The 24,093-nt window shown below is 27.3% G+C and overlaps 1 protein-coding gene across 1 annotated transcript; it reads right to left on the reverse strand.

Moving 5' to 3' along the window:
• Positions 1–1,909: 1,909 nt before the first annotated feature.
• Positions 1,910–18,981, reverse strand: LOC126896017 (uncharacterized). Its single transcript, XM_050668429.1, has 3 exons — positions 17,901–18,981; positions 6,671–7,365; positions 1,910–3,130 (listed from the first exon to the last, which is right to left on the reverse strand). Exons 1-3 carry the CDS (start codon positions 18,772–18,774, stop codon positions 2,576–2,578), a joined length of 2,124 nt encoding a protein of 707 aa, XP_050524386.1. The 5' UTR covers positions 18,775–18,981; the 3' UTR covers positions 1,910–2,575.
• Positions 18,982–24,093: the final 5,112 nt, after the last annotated feature.

A 24,093-nucleotide genomic window follows, 5' to 3' on the forward strand; every position in this document is an offset into this window, starting at 1 on the left:
AATAGATAATTAAAAAAAAATTAATTAAATTATGTCAAAAAACTTGAATCAATATTTTTATGCCGAGAAAAAAAATTAAAAAAATTATTATATTTTGTGAAGAATTTATAAAATTATTATACAATAAAAAATAGATCATGCCCATAAATCTTACAGAAATAGCAAAAAGTTTTTCACTTAGCACTTAAGATAATTAATAATTATGTTTCGATATTATTTCATAATAATTGATGAATTTATAACTTAAATGTTCAAAAATTTTAAATAATAAGGTCAATAAATATATATACAGGGTGTAAATCTTTCGAACCATAGTAATGTATGGGCGAGTATGCTGGTAAAGTGTAAAATAAGACCTCGTTTTTTTTTTTTTTTTTCCAAAATTGGAGGAATTTTGAAATAACCCCCCTGAATTTCTCTAAAATTAAAAATAAATCATACCAAAATATTTCCCGCAAAATTCTCATACAAATTGAGTGGTCACTCGATTTTTTGTAACTTTTGCGCCTTCCCCTGAACTTTGGGTTCAAAGTTGGAAAAAAATTTCACATTAGTGTGACCCATCAATTTATATTGAAATTTCAATGGGAGTCCTGTGATGTAGTTTATTTTTAGTTTAATCGATTAAATAATAAGAAATACCGAAAAACCCACAAATAATGTGATATTTTTTTAATTTCATGAGTCTATTTCGTCTTTTATTATTTATTCAAACCGATTATAATTTTTATCATTGAAACTGTTATAAAATTATAAAAATTTTTCTTTTTAGGTCCGGAAAATAAAACAATTATACTATTGAAATGAATATTTTTAACTTTACTACAATAGGATAATTAGAAATAATTATTTTAATGTAATCGGCACACTACTCTTTTCCGAAATTAATCAATAATGAGAATATGGTANTAAATAAACATTAACAAGCTCAGTGATGTACCATATTCTCATTATTGATTAATTTCGGAAAAGAGTAGTGTGCCGATTACATTAAAATAATTATTTCTAATTATCCTATTGTAGTAAAGTTAAAAATATTCATTTCAATAGTATAATTGTTTTATTTTCCGGACCTAAAAAGAAAAATTTTTATAATTTTATAACAGTTTCAATGATAAAAATTATAATCGGTTTGAATAAATAATAAAAGACGAAATAGACTCATGAAATTAAAAAAATATCACATTATTTGTGGGTTTTTCGGTATTTCTTATTATTTAATCGATTAAACTAAAAATAAACTACATCACAGGACTCCCATTGAAATTTCAATATAAATTGATGGGTCACACTAATGTGAAATTTTTTTCCAACTTTGAACCCAAAGTTCAGGGGAGGGCGCAAAAGTTACAAAAAATCGAGTGACCACTCAATTTGTATGAGAATTTTGCGGGAAATATTTTGGTATGATTTATTTTTAATTTTAGAGAAATTCAGGGGGGTTATTTCAAAATTCCTCCAATTTTGGAAAATAAAAAAAAAAAACGAGGTCTTATTTTACACTTTACCAGCATACTCGCCCATACATTACTATGGTTCGAAAGATTTACACCCTGTATATATATATATATTTCATAATTGTTGATTAATTAATGAATCAATTCATTCTTAATAGTAAACATTGATTATATAATAATAAACATAAAAACAGTCAAAGGGTTGTGTTTAATATCACACATATTTTATGTTAATAATCTAACAAAAAGTATAAAACTCATATAAGTAATATTATTTTAAAATATAAAATTATAGTTTTAACAGAAAATGTATAATTTTTTTAAAGAGAGTTGAAGATATCACTAAACTTAAAAAAATTGAACGATATTTTATTTTTTTCGTTCTTTAAATATTGATAAAAACAATGAATTGAAAAAATCAAACAACTCGATAAACCAATGTTTTTCAATATCAAAAATAAAACAATTAATTTGTGTATGATATAATAAAGTAATCACTAAAACGCAGTAAAAAATATATATATGAAATTATGTTATATGGCTAAATAATTTACAGATACTATTAGAATTGTAAAAATATGAAATTTACTTAATATTTTTGCAATAATTAATAAATAGAATCAGTAGTGAACATTTTTTGTCATATTAGTTAATTTTTTATGTGACAAATATGTTTTTGAGTAAATAGAATGGCTTTAAGTATGTTGACATGATTGTAAAAATAATAGTATGACTTAAAATTTACTATTAAAAATGTTAGCATAATAAGAATTTTTTAAAATTTTCTTCTTAATTTGTAATAATATAGTATTTTTAATTATTTAAAAAGAAAAAATCTTTTATTAAGTTGAATAATTTTTTTTTTGTGAAAAACTTTTTTAAAGTGAAAAAGCCCCGGCATCTAAAACTATGAGCCAAAACTTTAAAATTGAAAATGATTTACAGAATTAATCAAAATCATCATTCTTCTCTATTGTGATGTACAATCAATTTATAAGTAAAAGGTTTTTAGTAACAACAATTATACAAGAAATTATAGAAATCAATATTGATTTGTTTTTACAAATAATATAGTATACGAATTATTTTACGATGTATGGTCATCTATAAAATAATAATTAATAATGATGAATGGCCGCTATTCCTATTCTTCCACTGGCTTGATGTCTATACATTGGATCTTGTGGAGGCAAGGGTGTAGGTTGATGATTACGTTTATGATAAGGTTCGGCATAACTATGTCTATACCTGGGCGAAATTGGTGCAGATGTTAAAGGATAAGAACAGTCATCTATTCGCTTTTCCAACTCTCGCTTGCTGTAAGCACCAACTCTGTGGTCTTCATATGCATACGCGGCCGACCGTCTTTTGTATTCTCTGGAAGGCGATGGTCCATCGACTAACAGACTGTTTTCTTGTAACGTATCACGAGTTCGCTCATGGCCTGTGTTGCCTTCTTCATAGGGAGCTGTGGACCGCCGTTTGTAATCAGGCCTAAGAGGAGCATTGTCACAAACGGGGTTTCGTCTGGGTGCCGCTCTAGGCACTTCAGTTGCTCTTCTTTGTGGACTTACAAACCGATTTTCAGACGATGATGACCTGTATTTATTATTGTTTTGTTCTAAGTAATCGTCTGAATAGCTTCTTGGGACTTGTCCATGTTCTCGTTCATGCTGAAAAAAATAATATTATATATATATATATATATATATATATATATATACATTTTAATAGTTAAGCCAAATCACTTTTTTCTAAATAAAGTTTAATCACTTTTAATGTTATGATTGAATTTTTTAATTAAATATAAGATTTCCATATTTCCTAAAAGGATTTCTTGAAATATTGTAAAGATATTTTATTGGACAAAACTGATAGGAGAACAATTATAATTCAGTTAATTTAATTAACGAATAAAAAACGACACATTATTATGAAAAATAACAGAATGTCAAAAATTAAAATTTATTTAGTCGAAAAAAAATAAATCTATGAGATGTCAAGCAAATCAATTAGGCTAAATGGTTTTTTTTTTGGCTAATAGATAATGCTTTTTATTTAAAATACAAAGATGTTTAATAAGTGGACAATTTCAAGACAAGTAGCCATTGAGTGGAACAAGTAATAGAGAGATTGCTAACTGAGAACCAATATGGCTTTAGGAGAAGATAAGACACTAGGGAAGCTATTTTAGTACTATGACAAGTTATTGAAAAGCAGAATAGAAAAATGAAAACAACTTATATAGCTTTCGTTGATCTAGAAAAAGCCTTTGATAAAGTAAAATGGAAAACGATATATTAAATATCTTGAAAAGAGTCGGGGTTATATATAAGGATAGAAGGATAATCAAAAGCTTGTACGAGCAAGAAATAGGAGTAATACGATGTGGAAATAGCCAGGAAGAAGCAAAAATTTGAAGGGGTGAGGTAGAGGTGCACACTGTCACCATTAACCTATATGTACAAGAAGCGATAAATAAAGTAAGAGAAGAAATCGAAGTAGGGATAAGAATAAATGGAGAAAGAATAGATATGCTAAGATTTGCAGTTAACATAGTGGTAATAACAGACAATGAAGGGAATCTACAGAATATCTTAGAAAAAATAAACTCAACAATAAAAAATGAGTACAATATGAAAATAAACAAGACAAAGACTAAAGTTCTTGTTTGCAGCCGTAACAAAAGAATCCAAACTCAAATTACATTAGATATAAATACTTGGGAAGCAAGATAACAGAGGATGGCCATAGTACCAGAGAGGTCATAAGCAAAATAAACCAGGCTAAATATGCATTTCAGAGCAAGAAAAATATGTTAATATCCAGAAATATTGATATAAAAGCGAGGAAAAACCTACTAAAGACTTATGTTTAGAGTATAACACTGTATGGAAGTGAGATATGAACCATAGGTAAAACAGAAGAAAAAAGACTCCTAGCGTTCGAGACTTGTTGTTACAGAAGGTTTCTAAGAATAAGTTGGTCAGAACACATAACAAATGACGAAGTTTATCGCAGAGCCGGAGAAATAAGGAGTTTTCTAAAGACATTAAAAACAAGAAGAGCCAAGTTAATTGGACACGTACTGCGTCATAACAATTTACTAAGCAGAATAATAGAAGGTACAATTGAAGGGAACAACAGCAGAGGAAGACCATCACTGGACTACATTAGTTAAATAATTAGAGATATGGACTGCAGATCTTATTGCGAATTAAAAAGGAAAGCTGAGAAGCGTCAGGAGTGGAAAATTGCTGCCAACCAGCCTTTAGAATGTTAACAAAAAAAAAAAAAAAAAATCAATTGAGATACAAGGGCTAGAAAATAGCTAATTCACAATTTTGAAGAAAAAACATGATTTTTTTATTTTTTCTTATAGGTAGTGATAAATAAATAAATATATATATATATATATATATAGATGATATCTGACAGTGATTAAAATCACTATCATAAAAAACGCTTCGATGCAAATCTATAGATAGTTTAATTTAAAAAAAAAAAATTTGTTAAAATAGCATATTTTTGAATACGGTAGCCATTTGTGCATAGAAGATAGGTCGTCAGTACAAATTTTTTTTTTTATTTTATAATACATAAAATAAGCTTTAATTTGATATATGTTTAAAGGAAGCAGTATTTCCGGAACATTTTCAAAAATTAAGTTGAAAAAGTTATTTTTTGTAAAAAAGTTATTATTTTAAAACTCCCAGTGAGCAGAATAAGTGTCAGATTTTCAAAAAAAATTATATCAAACAAAAGGAAATTACCTAAGGTTTCAGTATAAAAAAAAATTATGTTGATTTGTTGATTTTTGAAAAAGTTATGGAAGTTTTAAGAAAAAAAATTGAAAAAAATGACAAAATTTATCGATTTTTAAATTTGTAATTTTTTTGGATATTTCCCCCATTTGCGGGGAACGAGGGAAATTTTTTCAATTTTTAAGGGTAATGTCTTCAACTAGATACGATTTGTGATCTTTTGATGTATTGTTGAAAGAAATCGGTCCAGTGCGAGCTGAGAAAAAGTGGCAACAAACACAAAAAAAAACACATCATAGTAAAATTAATACCTTCTCTGCTTCGCATCGAAGCTAAAAATTTACTTAAAATTTGGTCTAAAAAGGTAATAATTATAAAAAAAAAAATTCAACAGAATGATAACTGTATCAAAATTTATTAGCGTTGTTAGTTAGATCTGAGACACTCTGTATATACGTTAGTTAATGAACAATGAACCGCATACAAAACCATAACTAAATCTATGTCGATTACCAACAAATTACTTTTAGTAAAATTAAACTGTAACTTATAACCTTATGTAATTTTTCTATACATTGATTATTTGAATACTGGTAGCTTACGTAATCCATTGATTAAAATCAAAGAACATTTTTAATGCATAAAAAATGTTTTAGTAGTTAGACAATAAAAAATTTTAGAAGTAATGTTACCAAAAAGTAGAAGTTCAAATTTATCTTATATTTAGCCCACTAATTGAATTCAATATTTTTACGATTTTGAAGATTTTAAAAGTCGACTAGAACTAATTTTTATGGGTGTCATATCCCAATTTTCTTTTAGAATCACTTATAATTAATCAAAGATTTAGGAGTTTACTTAAAAATTACTTTTAACTAGACAATTACACTTTCAACATCGATATGTTAAATAAAATCTAAAATATAACATTAGAACTGATCAACCAGTTATGGTATTAAAAAAAAAAAAAAAATACTATTTACTTGAAAAAAGAAAAAGTAAACTTATTTAAAACTACCAAGAATTATTACCATTATTTTTAACTTTTAATAGATTTGTATTCGTGACTCGTGTAAAAATATCTGTTCTAATTTAAGTAATAATTATTTTATTATTCTAGTAGATAAGCGCGGGATTAATAGTTATTTCAATATATTGTTGTGTTCAATTAAATATTATATAAAAAGTAAAATTCGTTGATGTTTTAATTTTAAAAATACGTGATAAAAAAACTAAAACTTTTTTTAGAATATTAGTGTTGAATGTAATTCTAGAAAAATGGGCATTATGGAAATGTTCATGCTCAATTTCATAGCTCGGGAGGCTGAAATGGTTCAATAAAATACAATTTTATTAAAACTTCATTAATGTTACATTAATGAGTTGAGATTTTAGCTTTTCTATAAAATATTTTTGGTACTCTTGTTATTATTAGATTAAATTAATTACTTGAATTCTTGAGTGCCTGTTGGTCACAGGTTTTGGGTAACTTTCATAATCATAATCGAAACTTTCTTTTGATCTGTTGCTCCGCCTATCATTCCTATAATTAAAGTCGTCTTTAAAATCATCCCTATACCTATCTGAATGATCAGCCTCATCATCAGAACCATATTTTTTAGACCAGTTAGAGCTTCTTACGATTTCACGTATCATAGCAGGTCCTATATCTTTACGTTGTCGCTCTAAGCATTTTTTCAGCGCTATTCTTTGTTCGTCAATACGCTCTTTTTCCATCATGAGGAATTTTTCTTTAGCATCTTTGAATCTTTCCTTGGGAGACTCTTTCAACGGCACTTGATCCGGAGAAGGTGACCGCTGTCGAGTTTCCACCGGCTTGCGTCGATGATCATTTGCTGCAGACGGTTTCCTTGTCACTTCGCTGTTCCTCAGCCTCGGCTGGACCAAAGCGACGTTGCGATCCGAATATTTGTCTCGAATATCCGACGAAATGTTATGGTTCTGCTTTCTGAAATGGTTTGCGTTGATATGCTCTTGCTTACTGTAATAGTCTTTTTCCGGTGATGTCAATGGACTTGTATTACTATCTACGCCACTGTCTTGTCTTTTTACTCTTGGCATTGGATGGTCGGTTGTAGATTTCACCAATGGTTCTTCAAAAGAACCAATGTTCCAGTCCTCATCTGTAAAACAATTAAAAAAATATTAAAAGAGATTGTTAGTTAAATATCGTAGTAACATGTTATACAGTTCATATTTAAAAATAATAAAACTTAACGTGAAATGTATAATATTATGCATTATATGCAACTCATTCTATAAATTAAGTGTTTGAGCTATAAACAGATTTAAGTAAAATAAGTACTCATTTTTCGGAAATTATTATGAGAATAAAATATATTGAAGTATTATTCTCCTTAGGAAACAATTTTAAATGGAAAAATAGCACTTAATAATAACGAATATTATAATTAGATTCGGTTTGCCGAATTAAAGTAGTATTGAAAAAAAAAATGTTTAGGGGCTATAATATTTTTAATTAAAAATACTATTCACTTCTACTTTAATTGATTACAATTTTGAATAAGAAATAAATAAAATTTTTATCAGATAAAATAGTAAGATTATTTATAATGAAGTTAAACTAATATTTTAAGAATTTTCAGGTTTAACATATATTACTTTTTAATTACTCTAACAAATAAAAAACAAGCAAGGCTGTATTACTTTTGAATATATAATAATAAAAATTGTCGAGTTCAAAAATATTTTATAATATTTCAAAAGACCCACTCATTTATCTGTTTTCACGATTCATAAATATGAGGTTAATGCACCATGCAGTACTTCTTTAAATGCGTATTTAGTTATAATATGGAAGAATTCATAGCAATAGCTGTTCATCTTGACCGATAACGCTTGACTTATAATTTTGAGAAAAAGATTAATAAACCAACTAAGAAATCAGGTTTTGGAATGGTCGACTAGTTTGAGTAATAACAAAAAAAAATTCGTTATTTTTAGTAAATGATTTAAAGATATAACTAAAATGATTTTACTGTGATGCAAAACAAATCACAAAAATTGTTTATAAATATAAAAATTTGAACTCAAATGGATACCAGTTGCATTTTACACCAACATTCGACTAATATAATATTTTCAGTAGATCAATGTCAAATTTAGACAATTTTGCCAACCAGTTTTTTAGCGGGTCGACTGCATAGAAATCTGCAAACCTACGTGTAATAATACAAAGTGTATAGTTTTATTTTTTGGTCCACGAAATCCTTTCTCTCAAATAGTCACCGTAAATAATGATTGTCATAAATCTACTATCCTATCACTGCATGACGATTAACTACACAATTACACTATGAATACAGCCATAAAAACAATTACCGATAACAAACGGCAATCGACTAAAATCGATGTAAATTTAGTTAAAACAATTGAAGTTTTGTTTTTTTAATAGTTTATATGGCACATTTCGCACGGTTTTATGACCGCGAGCGAACATGAGAAAGAGGTCATTGCGTCTCCCGGTTCTTATAATCCAAATAATAATAATAATAACAGTGATACTAGTTGTATTATGTAAAATGAAAAACGTAAAACCACAAATTACACGGTATTTCATTCTTATGTGTGAAAATATCTCTAATAAGATGAATTTATTGTACGTGGTACGAAAGCACTAAGTATTAAACGATTAAAAAATATTTTATTAAAATGTTACATGGATATAAGTATGTTGGTAAATAGTATGGACACCATGTTAGAATATAGTCATTAAAATTCACATTGGTTTTGGCAACACTTTTAAATAAATTCTAATATGAGCTTCCAAAAGGTGTGCCCGATGTCTGTGAGCAATAACACACATTTTGCGTTTTATAAGTAGGTAATACACTCAAACTAGTTTTTTTGAAATGTTGTTTATTATGATCAGACAACATACCGCTTTATGAAGCGTGCGACGGCGAGGTTCTTTTTTTTATACCGAAGAAGGACGAAAGTGTGATAAGAGAATAATTGATAATATCTTCGAAACCATCACGAACAATTAGAAATGTATTTTATTTCGTACAAGTATACGCGTTAGTACTTTAAAGCGTCTGAAAATTCGTACAGAGAAAGCGTACCGGACGAATTCTATTTAAGTGCTTCGGTCGCACGCCGTTATTCGACTACTCCTCGTGTTGCATGTTTTTTGCATGCAATGGGTACTCACTTAAAAACATACGTGCACTGATGAAACCCTATTTTTCTCTACTACAATAATTACTATCAATGACGTAAAAATAATTATTATTTGTCCGCGGGTAATGTGCAATTAATTAATTAATAATCAATGAATTGTGCTACACAATAATTAGTCGAAGTTTTTTTATTGTTGATAAAACAATGCATGACATATGTCTACGTATTGAATTGATATGGTTAGTCATGCCATGAGAAATATGCTGAGCAAATCATTAAAAAAAATAAAAGAAAACACATTTCACACGGCGTCAAGAAAATTTAACCATCAAAATGTTTCATGCGGATTAGACAAACCGACTATTGATAGAAAATTCGCATGTATGTGCATTGATATAAAGAATAAAGTTGTACACGATACTGTCTCTTTCACTAGTCATTTTTTTTTTACGCATTGTTACTCTTTAAAGGATCATTTTCATTGAATCAAAGACGACCTCTGACTTTGTAAATGAAGAATCGTGTCATGTGAAAGTATCGCGTACCTACGTACACATAGTGATGCTGACTCTCATTGCCGGTGGACGTTTACAGTAATTAATAATATAATAAATAATAACGATATGAATTAGATGCTGCAACAGTTGACACGGTTAATAAACAAAATACACACAACCCGATAGTATTTGAGATTTTTAATGTATAACCTAACAATGATTTATGTTTGTGCTAAATATTTACTGGCTACTGCAAATATTATTATTTTAAAATCGATCGCCGTTTGCATTTTATAACCACGGCGGTGAACAAACACGCACATAACGAACACCTAAAAATCTATAAATACACAGGCCATAGACATTTTATACACGAATATACCGGAAAACGAGTTTTAGTGCAATTGTTTTTTATTATAAACGTAGGAGTGCAATACCCTCATGGGTTGCAACGAGCCGTCTGAATGGTTATCGAGGATATTTTTCCATCTTCGGGCACATTAAAATTTTCATGTTATTTTGAATCTAGGAAATGTGTACTTTGACCACTATGAGATTGCGTTCTGCCGCAAAATCACGATTATATATTTTTTACACTTTTTGTAAATAACAATAAAGAAATAATGTCTGTATCCGCGTAACGGGGAAAATTATTTTCTTGTGATTACACGGTACTATAATATACATACGATGATACGTCATACATACACATTGTACGTTAATGGGAAACATGTAACGTCACTCGAAAGCAGAAAGCACTACAAAATATTTGTTCTGTTGCATAAATGCAAATGTCACGCTCAGAAGACCAAGTGAAATTTAAACGTTTGAAAATGCTCTTGGACAGAAACGTTACGGAAAAAGATATGTGAAAATTCTCTCTATACTATCGATAGAATCTTTAAATCATTCAAAATGTTAGCTCAATAATTAAGACGTTTCAATGATAATAGGTATTTTCATACAAAAAATAGACCATCTATTGACAAAGTGTCTCTTCAAACCATGAACTAAAAGCTTAAATAATATTGTGTGAAATATTACAGCTCTGTGTTTAAAAATTCTTGTTTTATTATTGACACGACAGTGACCTCTGATTCAATAGCCTTACTTTTAATGGAGAAATCAAAAATAGAATGGAGTGTATGCTGTCTAGCTCTCTTTCAATTATTAACAATATACATATTATCTACAACGAAAAACATAAATATTACTTTAAGTATTTTTAGTAAGAAGTTTCTGCGTGGTTTATTGAATTGAAATTTACATCCTTCATTTCTATTGCAGTCCATAATTTCGTTTAACTGATCCAAACATTTAGTTTATTTGAGGTATTCATATTTAAATCTATTTGAAGTTATACGAAGAAGCAAAAAGTTATAGATGATTTACACAATACATATATAAAGAGGCTGTCTAGGATTAATTTGTTTGTAAGTTATGTGAAGGTTATCATTCACACTCTCTAAAAAATTACACAAGATTCTTCTCGAGAAATCTGTTTTGGACAGAAACATACAATTTACATTTTTATTTTAAGATTGGAACGTGTTATGACGAGAACAACCAAAGGACTAAGGACCTCATTGAAAGGCTATTAAAAAATATGTAGCTTATAATTAAGAGAACCTTCAAGTGGTCCATTACTGATTAATACTACAAACGTGATTAGTTTTTATTTCATTCCAAAATGAATTGATATTAAAAAATAAATTACAATTTACTAATCATTTTATAATAATATTTTTAAAGTATTAATTATTAGAAATAATATAAAATTAACTTAACATGAGTTATATTTATCTGTTTATCTTTCTTGTATCTTTTAGTAATTAAAAAATAGTGACAACAATTGGTTCAGAAAGATTATTATTCTAACAGCGATGATTATCATAACATTATTCCTACTAGACGATAACTTTTAAACGACATGACTAAATTTAAGAATAGAGAACCGAAAATAAACGTTTTGTATAAAAAAAAACTATTATATTGTTTGATACAATTTTACATTTGTTTTGAATTTATTACAGATAACTGATCGTCTCAGCGTATTATATAACAACCAAAGCAATACTCGGTTATTATTGGTTTATTATCTAAGAGTAAGTACATAACGCATAGAACTTGGTATATTTTTAAGAAACAAATTCAACTCACGAACAAGTAAATTATTTCTCAAAGAACCATTAAGAAATATCATAAATCTTACAAAATATATAATTATTATTAGTTCAAGTTTGTATGTAGCTCATATTTTTAAATCAACACCAAAAATAACTTAAATAATCGTTATTATTTTATTCCGAAATATTTCAATTAATTAAAATATATCGCGATTTGCATATAGGACTAATATTATCACATTAGTACAATTACTTTCTAAAGTATGAAGTATTTTTTTGGTATTATAAATATAGCTGAGTTTATAAAAAAAATACAAATTTGTCAAAAAATTAATTATATCAGCGAGTTAATCTACTAAGGAGATCGTATTATAATTTTTTTAACTGCCGTAATTTCAAATATAATTTGCTCTTAATTGCAATTTTGATTTGACTATCACGAAGAATAGATACAGTCAAGTATCTATTTTTCTTTATACAATCCAAGATATGCCATATCACCTATGTGGTTTTGATCTAGGATTGCGTCCTAAAAGAGTTCTACGGTGTAAAAAACTGAAACCGGTTTCCTACTTGTCATCCTGTACGTGTTACACCCACTCAATATACAGGCATGCAGCGCCGTTACAATACTTGATTTACCTTATTGTGGACCTATGAGTATTCCTTCATACCGAAGACAAACTCACTCTCACTAAACAATATGCGGAACGAGTATCGATTACAAAATATAATATGTCACATATAAAACATACCTGCCTATATTTCCACTGTCTTACTAAAATAACGAGACATGTACAAATCCTCTAGTCACATTTAAATTTCAAAAATGTATTTCAGAAAAGATGATGTACATAATGTTAATATGTGTTTACGGATACTTATGGGACCGGCTGAATGGAATGCATCAGCAGTTTTACTAAATTAATAGGAAGAATCCGAGAGTGAATGAACGTTCAAGGCCAATATAATTGGTATACCTTTATAAGTGCTAATTTAAAGAAATTCGGTCATAGACGAATGAACAAGATTTTAAGTTATGCGTAAGGTGTAAAATCTGCCAAGATAACCATTACAATCTGAATTAAAAATACTTATTAAATATACTTGTTTTGGTTGAATTATCAACAACACAGTGAAAATTGCCGTAAACATTCCTAGTACTATTATCAATAAAAATAGTGTAATAAAATCTAATGGGTAAAAGAAAAAAGCCTGAAGAACCCTTGCGTAATTTTAATTATCTCACGGAAGAACTTTTTATTCTCCGCATTAGAATATAAATTAACAGTTTAACATGAAGTAAATTTAACTAAATCACAAGATCACTATTCACACCGTTAGATAACGACGCAGACCAAGTTACGTATGTTAAAATATAGTTGATACTATTTGATATGATAGATGTACTTTAAAAAACTTATATTTTAAAGTTCATAATTCTGTGCCGTAAAAGATACGTTCGTATAAAAGAACTTAAGATTAAAATTAATTATTTCATAGCTCTTTATACCACAAAAAAAGAGTATATCGTTTAAATATTATGATGTATTTAACCTCATTTACACAATTTTGTATTTAAGCATCATTACTCGAGCACCACAGAATTGGGAATACTGTTTAGCTCGATTTTCTTTTATTCTTACAATTTTCAATGGAAAATTTTGTACATGTATTATGCTCCGTACATTCCTATCACATAACTACCGTGTCAACAATATGAAATACCTGTGATCACATGTATAACAAATGACTTTTATTATTTAAAGGAAAAATGGTAATAAATAATAATAAATTAAGAAATGATAAAAGGTGAAATGCTGACCAAAAAAAATATATAAAAAACCTTTGCTTCCTGTTTCTGAGTTTAAGATAAAATATTAAATTTTTGGGCTGTCATGCCTCTTGTACTTGAATTCAACAGATGTGATTCTTTTTTTCGTGAAGTTTTTATTTGATCCATGGAAATGAATTTAATATTATTCTAATAAGAAAGTTGAACCTTCAAATCATAAAAATACAATAATACGAATATTATCCTATTTGAAACTGACTGACTTAAGCGGTACGCCCAGTGACGACCCACATACCCATTGGACACGATAATTACGAGTCAAATATTCATCTTGTATTTTATTGTATTTATATATTGTTGGGTTAAGCGGATGTATCAGCATAATGGCAGATGAAAACGTTTTCTATTGCTGTTTCAACGATGTTTTTATGAAAATAACAACACACTAAATAGATAGTATATATACTTCATAATAGAATAATCTAGATAACAATAATAGTATGAACATTTCTTTATTAATTTTTACAATAACAATAATCAAGCAACATTGTTTTAAGTGGAATACAACTGATCTTAATCGTTGCCATTATTGTATAAAAACAAATATTAATAGACATGTTTGTGAATTTATATATTCTTGATTATTCTTCATTTAATTATGTATCGTTTATTATATCATTTTAATGTAAATTTCAATTAGAAAAAATCAAGTACGAGATAGATTATTTACTTGCAGTGTATTCTTAACGCATAAAATGATCTAGATTAAGATTTACTCATAAAAAACTCACTAAATGTACATAAGTTGCACCTAAATATATTCATTTAATGTTTAAGTGAACAAAAAAGATAATGCCGAGTGAATGGATGTGTTGTTAAAAATCTATGATAATTTATTGTACTAAACGTTCCCCTTCAAGTGATTTGAATTTATTTATTAAATATAACTTTTAAGTAACAATGCATTAACTTTACAGATAAGTTCTATTGTACATATGTACATCGGATATACACTGACTGAAACTTAATTTCAAAGTCCATAATTACCAAATATTCTTAACGGATTCCAAGGAAAAAATAATTTAGTTAATTGAAATGTAATAACTTAATGCAAGTTATTGTGAATCATCAATATGAAGAAAGATATTAGGCAAGATGAGAATTTCTTTATTTATGAAAGTCGATTGAAAATAAGTAACAATGTAAGTTTTAAAACTTGCCGTGTAAAATTAATTTTTCATTAAATTTTAAAGATAACAAATTTTAATTATACGTGTTATTTATTGAAAAGTGAAATATTGTAATGTATATTACAACGTAAGTTTACTAAATTGATGTTCACATAAATTTAGTAAACTTATGTTTTAATTAAAGCTAAATCATTTTTATTATTTTAAAATTATCCATTGAATTATTTGAAAAATTATCAGTCTATTTAATGGATATTTTACATATGAAAAAAGAAAAAATAACGTTGCTAACTTTTGATAATTATTTTCATATCAAGTTTAAATTTACTTTTATAATAAGTGAAGTTATAATACGTCTATAAACTATAAACGTTCTTATTGAAAGTTTTTTTAAGATGACTTTTAGTTAAAATTTGATATTTTCACTTTTTATTGAGTAATACCTTGTGAATAATGGCTACCAATTAAAAAAATTGTGAAAAGTAATCTTTATTTTATTTATATCAATTTATTCTTAACTTTGAAACTTAAGTTTTTCATAAAATAACGTATTAAATTAATAATAACATGCAAACAATTTATTTAAAATACAAAAAATTAAAAAACTTGATGTTGATGTTTAAACAATAATATTAACTATAAATATAATTAGAAAATCAAAATAATAAGCTAATTATGTTTCTTAATTTAAAAACGAATTTTATAAAAATATTTTAAAAAAACTTAACATAAATTGTTTATTATTTTTTTTTTTTTGAAAAACTTATTTAATATATGAAATACAGATTTAAAAAATACAATATACATTCTAATTTTAGATATTAGTTATTTCTAAATTTAATAAACTCCAAAATACTTTAAAAAATAAATACTTTAAAACAACTGTTGAATATTGTTATTGTAAATGTAAAATTGCAAGGTAAGTTAAATTGTTTTACTGGGCACTTTTTAATAGTCAATTAAACTTCATTAGAAAGTTGCTCTACGTAGCCATTATATTATTCAGCTAATATTTTATATGTTATTGCGTATATACTTAATCAGGTTGGGTGACTTGAACCAGGACGACAGTCACGTGACCCACATAACAGAAGCGCTCCTTAGAGGCTTTGTTTTAAAAATCTCGGAGTGGATCCTCATTATACGGTCTTTAGATTTATAACTTCAACTAGTACCTATGCGACATTTTAACTTGATATTTTTAATGACAAAATACTAACGGAATATTTTTTTTTTCAAATTATTTTCTGATAACGGATTTTAATTTAATTAACCAGTTACGTTTTATGTCGTAAGGCAATTATTACTATGAGTTATGTCTCAGTTATTAATTAAGCTATTTAAATAACAAATATAACGTCATTATAATAAGGAAAAGTTTTTTTATGGATAAAAGAATCAATGAAATCAATTAAACAGTTTAAAATTTGCCCATGTTGTATAACAGTATAAGAACTAAGCTATCCTTCCAAAAGTTTGAAGCTCACCTTAGTAATGAAATATATTAAAATTGAAAAACTTATTAAAACTAATTTAAAATTAAGACATACTATAAGTCTGTTCCAATATGTTCCCTACTATAGTATGATGATTTTACAAATAAGAAGCAAATTTACGATTGTGCTTTTATAAAACAAATGAAAAATGCAATAGCTTAGTTTTCTCAATTGCACAATAAATTTTGAGGAAAAACACAAATTTCATGTAAAATTTCCCATAACTAATTCTATTGCTTCGACATAATTCGAAGGGTCTCATTTTTTTCTACAATAACAATTAATAGTTTTTATTCATCTATTTTATTTATGTCAAAATGTTTAGAAATATTGTTTATAAACAAAAAGTGAACTAAACTAGAGATATTTCAAGTATTTCAAACATATTATCGCGTAAGATAATAAGTAAATAGGTTAATCAGAATAGTTCACATACGGGAACCAGACACAATTGCTAAAGTCAATGTGTCGATATACAATACAAGTAGCAATACATTGTCAACCTTGAGAGAGGCTCTTTAGACGTCCTTCTGTACATATATCTATTGTATCTTAAAAGATAGTATACTTAAGAATGACATAGTCTTCACGGTTAAAATATGTGTCGAGAGAGAGAATTAAACTATGTATCGAATTTTACTACATCTTTCAAGTTTTATTGAAACAAGTAAAAACCTTTAATAACAAAAAATTATACACAATTTAGTAAAATTAGTCCAGATGAAAATTTTTTGAGCAACGACTTAATCAGGATTTTATTAAGAAAATTTTATCTTCCTCACACAACACAATCAAATTTAATCTCATAACTACAAAGTAAATAAAAAAAATTGAGTAATTAATTATTGTAAATTAATATTTGTATGGTTATTTTAATAATATATATTTAATAAGTGCTTAGTTTTAGGTATTCTAAAACTTTCCCGAAGTGAGGGACAATTTTAAAATACGTTATACAGTTATTATTTCACCAATATCTATGACAAAAATGGATTTTGAAAAAAGCATCAAAAAGTTTATTGTATATTTATAATTATGATTAGTAACAAAGGCGTAAGTAGTATAAAAAAAATTGATGGTGCTAAATGTAATCTCCCCATTTGAAAAATATTTTTATATAACCATAAATATAATTCCTTTAAATGTTTGAGAGTCCTCAGTAATTAAATCATACCCCCCCCATTTACATCTATGCTTAGTAGTTAAATGTAGTAGACTCGCTGTAAAATGAAAAATATTTATTTATTTTATCTTTAAATAAAATTGAACCAAACTTAGTTTTGTGTATTTTATTAGATTATATTAAAAAAAGGGATTTATCTGTATGATGTAATGTTACATTAAGTATAATATAAAATTTTCTTTAAATATTTGAAATTTTATTAAGAATATCTTTTTGATAAAATCTTACCTGATGATGAATTATTATCAACATAAGTATTTTCTTGTTCATACTGTTCTGGACTCGGAGCATGATCAGATCCAATTCCGCTGGAATCACCACTCGATCCCATTTTTGGAGTACTCCGTCTGGTATCTTTTTTTATGGCATTAACACCCACAATATTAGAGCTCATGCAACGTCTAAGATCTATTCCAGTAAGATTTCCTCTATGCCTATGAACAGTATCATAATCTCTAGGAGGTAACAATATAGGCGCGCCAGATTTTCCAGTATCCAATTTTTTCTTAAGTTCAGCTGCGAGAGAATCGTATAGAGTCGTCACGTGATTGGTGATTGGTATTCCACTTTCAGATGACGACGATAAAGGAGATTCTCTTTTACGTTCATATTTACTTAGTGGAGGAGGTTCGGGTATAGATAGTCTCGATTCGATTTCATCGAGTTTTTTTATATTTTCTGGACGATTAATTAGCGTTTGTAATTGTCCAGAGAGGAGAGTAGCGGTCTCAACTGAATCACATCTATATACATGTACATGCACAGGCCATTTGGTAACTGGGTTGTAAAGAAGCAAAATCACAGCCACTAGGTCTTGGTTTCGATGAACACAAGTGATTGCATGATCGGGTATTAAATGCTTCACTAAATCACTTTTTGAAATTTTACCTCCGGGTAAAGGAGTCTGAGCGGAAGCACTATGAACTATTTTCAATCCTCTGTGACTTACTTGGAGAGTAAATTTTGATGGAGGTGCCTTCTTTTCTCTTTCTGACAATGTTGAAATTATTGGGATTATACTGTCAACATCCCTTATACTTTTGCATTCTTGAGATCCTAAAAACCAAACGTAATACGAACTTTTTTTTATATCTTTCTTCATGCTTAAATATTAAAATCAAACTAAAATTTATACGTTAAAATACCACAAACTAATAAAAGCATTTTACTTAATTACTAAATACTCCCGTCGGTACATTATAATAGTTCTGTGTAATTTTGTCTATAAAAATTGATACGAACACGAAAACTTAAAACATAACAGATTAACGATTGATGAATAACTGATGGTCGATTTCCAGGTGCGGGCAGGCAGTAGCTATGGGCATTAGATATTGGAGGTGGTACCGGTTCATGGAATGTTTATTTGAAAGGGAACTATGCAGCGCTCCCAAGCGAATGTAAGGAAAATGTCCTCAATGCATATAATTAATGAAGAGAGCTGTGTTTTCATGGAAATAACTACAAAACTTAAAAGCTTCTTGTTAAGTAGTAAATAAAAATATAATAATAAATGTAAAATTTACGATAAACCAAACTAGTTTATTCTCCAATGAAATTTGGTTTTGAAATAGTAATAACAATAATAATAGTTTTGACCTTATTTAAAATAAATATAAATAATTCAATTAATTCTACGTGTATTCGAATGCTGTTTTTTTAAGATCTAGAGAAAATAAATTTTTTAATCGTCGATAAACATTTTAGTTAAAAATGGACATTAATATAAATTCATCAAAGGCTAGGTAAACACTATTTTACCTTTACATGATAAAAAATATTTAATTAATTTCAAAACAAACTATTAGATAAGGGAGCAACTTAACTCTTATTTCACTGTGCTGTCGTCTTTAACAGGGCACGTAGGTTACACAAAAAAATGAACTAGATTTATTTTACTTAAATAATTATAAACTGTTAAATAGTTAAGTATTATTTTTGAATTACACGAGAATTTAGAACCACCACTAAGAGATGCACATGCATTCAACATTTGATATGCTATTAATGTGTATTTTGTAGTTCGTTGACAAAAAAACCTGTTTGACCGCAATATAGGGTGCTTGACTTAAAATATAAAATCGTGGATACGTGTCTGATCATACCGTAAATTTTAAAAACTAAAAAGTAAAGCTGAAGTAAGTATCTTTTGACGTTATTAAATAATGTAATGTCACTTTCATCCAACGTTACATTAAAATCACGTCCCCCAGAAATAATATTCATGGAGTCATATTGTGACTTATGAAATGTAAAATTAGTAATATATTTAAATTAATGTTTTTAATTTAATTTTAATTTTAAACAATAGCCACAAGTGTTCAATTCTTATTATTATGTAACTTAAAATAGTTTAAAATTATCATAAAATAAAATTCTTGGTAACTATTAATACAGGGGCATCACTTGTGGATTGCCAAGTATAAATTTGTGTATCTAAAATGTTGTGTTATCAATCTAATCCCTAAGATACAGTCTGTCTGGCCTTAGCTTCTCTCAACATTCTAATATGAGATAAGAAATCAATTACCTCATCTTACCTTACACAGTATCTTCTATGATACAAATGCGTAACAAAAAAAAAAATTTTTATAATGATGCTTGAATATTAATAACTACTATAAAAAATTATCACTGGTAACAATATTAATTATAAAATGTATTGCATAATAATAAAATCTCTACTTAACAATCAATATTAGCAAACAATATTTGTAGTATAAGTATTATTATATAGAAGAATTAAATCGTAATATCAAAAAAATTACTATAATCCACTTTAAAAATGTGCTGAATCCACATTATATACCCATAGCAATATGCATCTTTAGTTTTCACAATAAAATAAAAAACTTTGAAGGCTTTACGCTAAGTTTACTTGATCAAGTATTCTGTCATTTTTAGGGTATAGGAACATATTTAGGGGGTTTCTTGATAAAAGTTTAAAAAAATCAAATATATAATAATATGGATAATAGAATGCTCTAGAAACCTAAAGTCAAATTTAAGGAATAATATTTTATAATTAATAATACAACTTTGTCTATAATACTCGTACATTACAATATTATACATTCATTCGAGTTAAACATTTGTGATATTGTAATTATTCATATGTATAAAGCTACAATTACTTTTTTCATTTATACCTGGAGGTTTAAGATAAAAAGTAAAACCTTGTACCTGATTAAAAATTGATTTCATAAATTTTATTATTTATGTATCGACTTTTTGAAATAAGAATTTATTTTTATCAAAATTATACCTTAAATCTATAATATTTATGTTATGATACAAGTGTAGTCACTTAAAACTTAATGATATATTCGTATACGTAATGACTTCATACCATCATTAAAAATATTAGTTATTAATAGTAACTGATATATTCGTCTCATCTTCATAAAAATACCAGTGTCATGAAATTTTTTTATTAAAATGAACAATTTGTACTTAAAGATGCTGAATAAGATTGTATTTCTGTGTTAGTAAATAGTAAATAGTCATAAATAAACGATGACTTAGTAGATTCGTTGGCTTAAGTTACATGATTTTAATTGTCCATTATTACGGTTTCTTGCAAGAGTACATAGTGTTCACTTCTATTTGTCATTATACTCCTCTGATCTGTCTACCGACGATGATATTGCTTTCCAACTGTTGTAACTGACTTGTAGCTTGTCAAATAACCTTTCTGTTCATCACCAGGTACGTCAAGAAGATATCCCCAATCAATTTTTGGCACAGCCTTCTTGGTGTTTACACAAACATTGATTATTATGAAATTAAACTCTGGATTAGGATGTTACACAGAGTAGGACTATTAATACACGCTATAATAACAAGTATAAAGCATACTTCACGGACCATACCTTATTGAATAATTTATGAAATTCTCAATACAACGATCGATAACATCGAGTTTTCAGGTATGTAATTATAACGTCGCATATGATTAAAGACGCATGATTTAACCTAGATTTATTCTCTGAGGTTGGCCAATAAAGAAAAAAACGACCTTGATAGAACGCTATTCAAGTGGTATATTATTCTATTACTAAATAATAGTATGAGATAGGTCACCATTATGTTCTCATAACATTTAGTGGTAATTTAATCGTTCTATGACTTCTGTTAAATACTATAGCAGGATGATTTCGCAAGAGATATCATATTGCGCGTTATAAAGAACATTAGACACGATTCTGAAATGTTTGTATAGATACTTTTTTTTAAGAACCGTTACTCGTTACTCAAGAGATTGATTAAATTGTTATTTGTCTAATAGATTATTCCTCCTCTTATAAGATAGTTGGACGACAGGGCAGTTCTTAGAGAGAGAGACTTGGAAAGTAGGTATCATCCACTACTAACAAAAATGTTGTAATTTCAATCGGTTTTTCAAAATGTGCGATTACCTATAAAATTGAAGTTGGAAAAAATAATATAAAAAAATTTTCATCTTCCTTTTACTTTTTGTTTTAAGGAAATCCTAGTTGAAGGGATTATAAATTCATTTGATGGCAAAAATTAACTTAGCTGATTTCAAAAGAGAAACAATACAACATTATGATGAATTAATAAATAAAATAAATACATACTTATATTAATTATACAGTAGGTTTTTTAACTTCAACCCTTACTTAATAACCCCTGCTTCCTCAGATAAACAACGCCAACCCAACTTAAGTGTCAGATTTCGTCATCGGTATTATAATTGATCCACCAGTAAACCGATAGTTTTCTCGATACACTTATATTATTTTCGAAATTTCTAAGAAGTATGAACGTTAAGTAGCATTGTGCTATATATTTTTTTAGTCAAATATGAGTAAATTAAAAGCTATTAAAGTATTAAAGAAAATTTTGTATAATCAGTAGGCTGTTGTAATGTGACATTTTTGAGGCTTATGTCAAGTCCCAGTTCACCACTATAAATATATTTATACAGTGAACTGGGACTTAATAGCAAGTACACAGTCTACTGAATGAAGGATATGATAAATGGAGCGCTTCGTCAATAATCTGACTCGTTTTCTAATGATAGAACTTTAAAATTTACAAATTTTCAATTTTATGATTTCAAAAAAAATAAAAATTTACTAGGAAAGTTATCAATAAATATATATGTTAAAAAACACATCAACTTCAGTATGCCCTTTGACTTCCGAGTCTCTCTAGCCAACTTTTCCTCAAGTTGCGCCACTGGTACAAATACTAACAAATCCCATCACGATATTTTAACTAAGTTTAAATGTGAATGCGTACCACTCGGCTAGTAAGTAAAAGTTAAATTTAAAGGGTCTGATAATTTGAATATTTTATTTGTTTTGTTTAACTTGACATTCTCTTTTATACTGTATTTACTTAAAGAAAGGCAATGAGCCCAATGAAGATTTGTCTCTCTTGCACGTTATCATAAAACATCCACTAGAAAAAAATAAGTCAAATATAGTTTTTAGTTTTTTACAATTGAATTGAAAATTATTTTTTGGTTGTAATTTCTCTTTGAATTAATGTAAAAAAATTCAATACATCATAACACTCATTCATTGGCATTAGACTAAAATTTTTCCGGCTACTCTATAGATTGATGGGAAGGCACATTAATTAAATAGTAAGCATTCAATTTTATTTTTTGAAATTTATGTAACTATTCGTCCCAAATTAGTGTTCATGTTAAATTAAAATCAAACTCACGTCTCAAAAAAAAAATGTTGTTTCGAAACTAATTAATTAATTCGTTGATCTTATAGAAATTTTATATTTTAATAAATTGTAAATACGTTTACATTTAAACTAGTTAAAGTATAGTGTTATATCAGATAGTAACTGCAAATCAATATTACAAAACGCTTCGATTATAATTTACATGTAGTATACATATAGTGATATTATTCACTAGTAAACAAAAGTCTATTATCAGCCCTTTTGTAAATTATAATGGAATACTTTTAACTAAACAATCATGACATTTATATCTACTGTCTGATGTCATATTGAAATTTTGTACAGCCACAAAAGTTTATTACGCTAAAGATAACCACGACAGAAGGTATTAATCTCCATTGATTTTGATAAAATTGAAAAATGATAATTGGATTTCTATGGATGAAACAATGTCTCCATAATTCTAACTAGAATTAAAAGACGTAAATCGTTAACATTGAATTTGTATGTTCTAATGAGATTTTTGCGCAAATCTACTTAATTCGCAAAATTTTCACTTAATTATATAAATACATTTGTAATAGATAAATAAATGTAATAATTTAATATAAATTTATTATTTTATAAAGTTTAATCTATTAACTAATCAAATATAAACTCAAATTTACATTTATTTTAGCAAAAATTTCATTTAAAACAAGAATTATCTTCATAAATTATAATATAGTAAAAATCGTTAGTTGAAAATTTC

This window comes from Daktulosphaira vitifoliae, unplaced genomic scaffold (assembly GCF_025091365.1).
Source record: "Daktulosphaira vitifoliae isolate Bord-2020 unplaced genomic scaffold, ASM2509136v1 Scaffold_1, whole genome shotgun sequence".
Classification (NCBI taxonomy): domain Eukaryota; kingdom Metazoa; phylum Arthropoda; class Insecta; order Hemiptera; family Phylloxeridae; genus Daktulosphaira; species Daktulosphaira vitifoliae.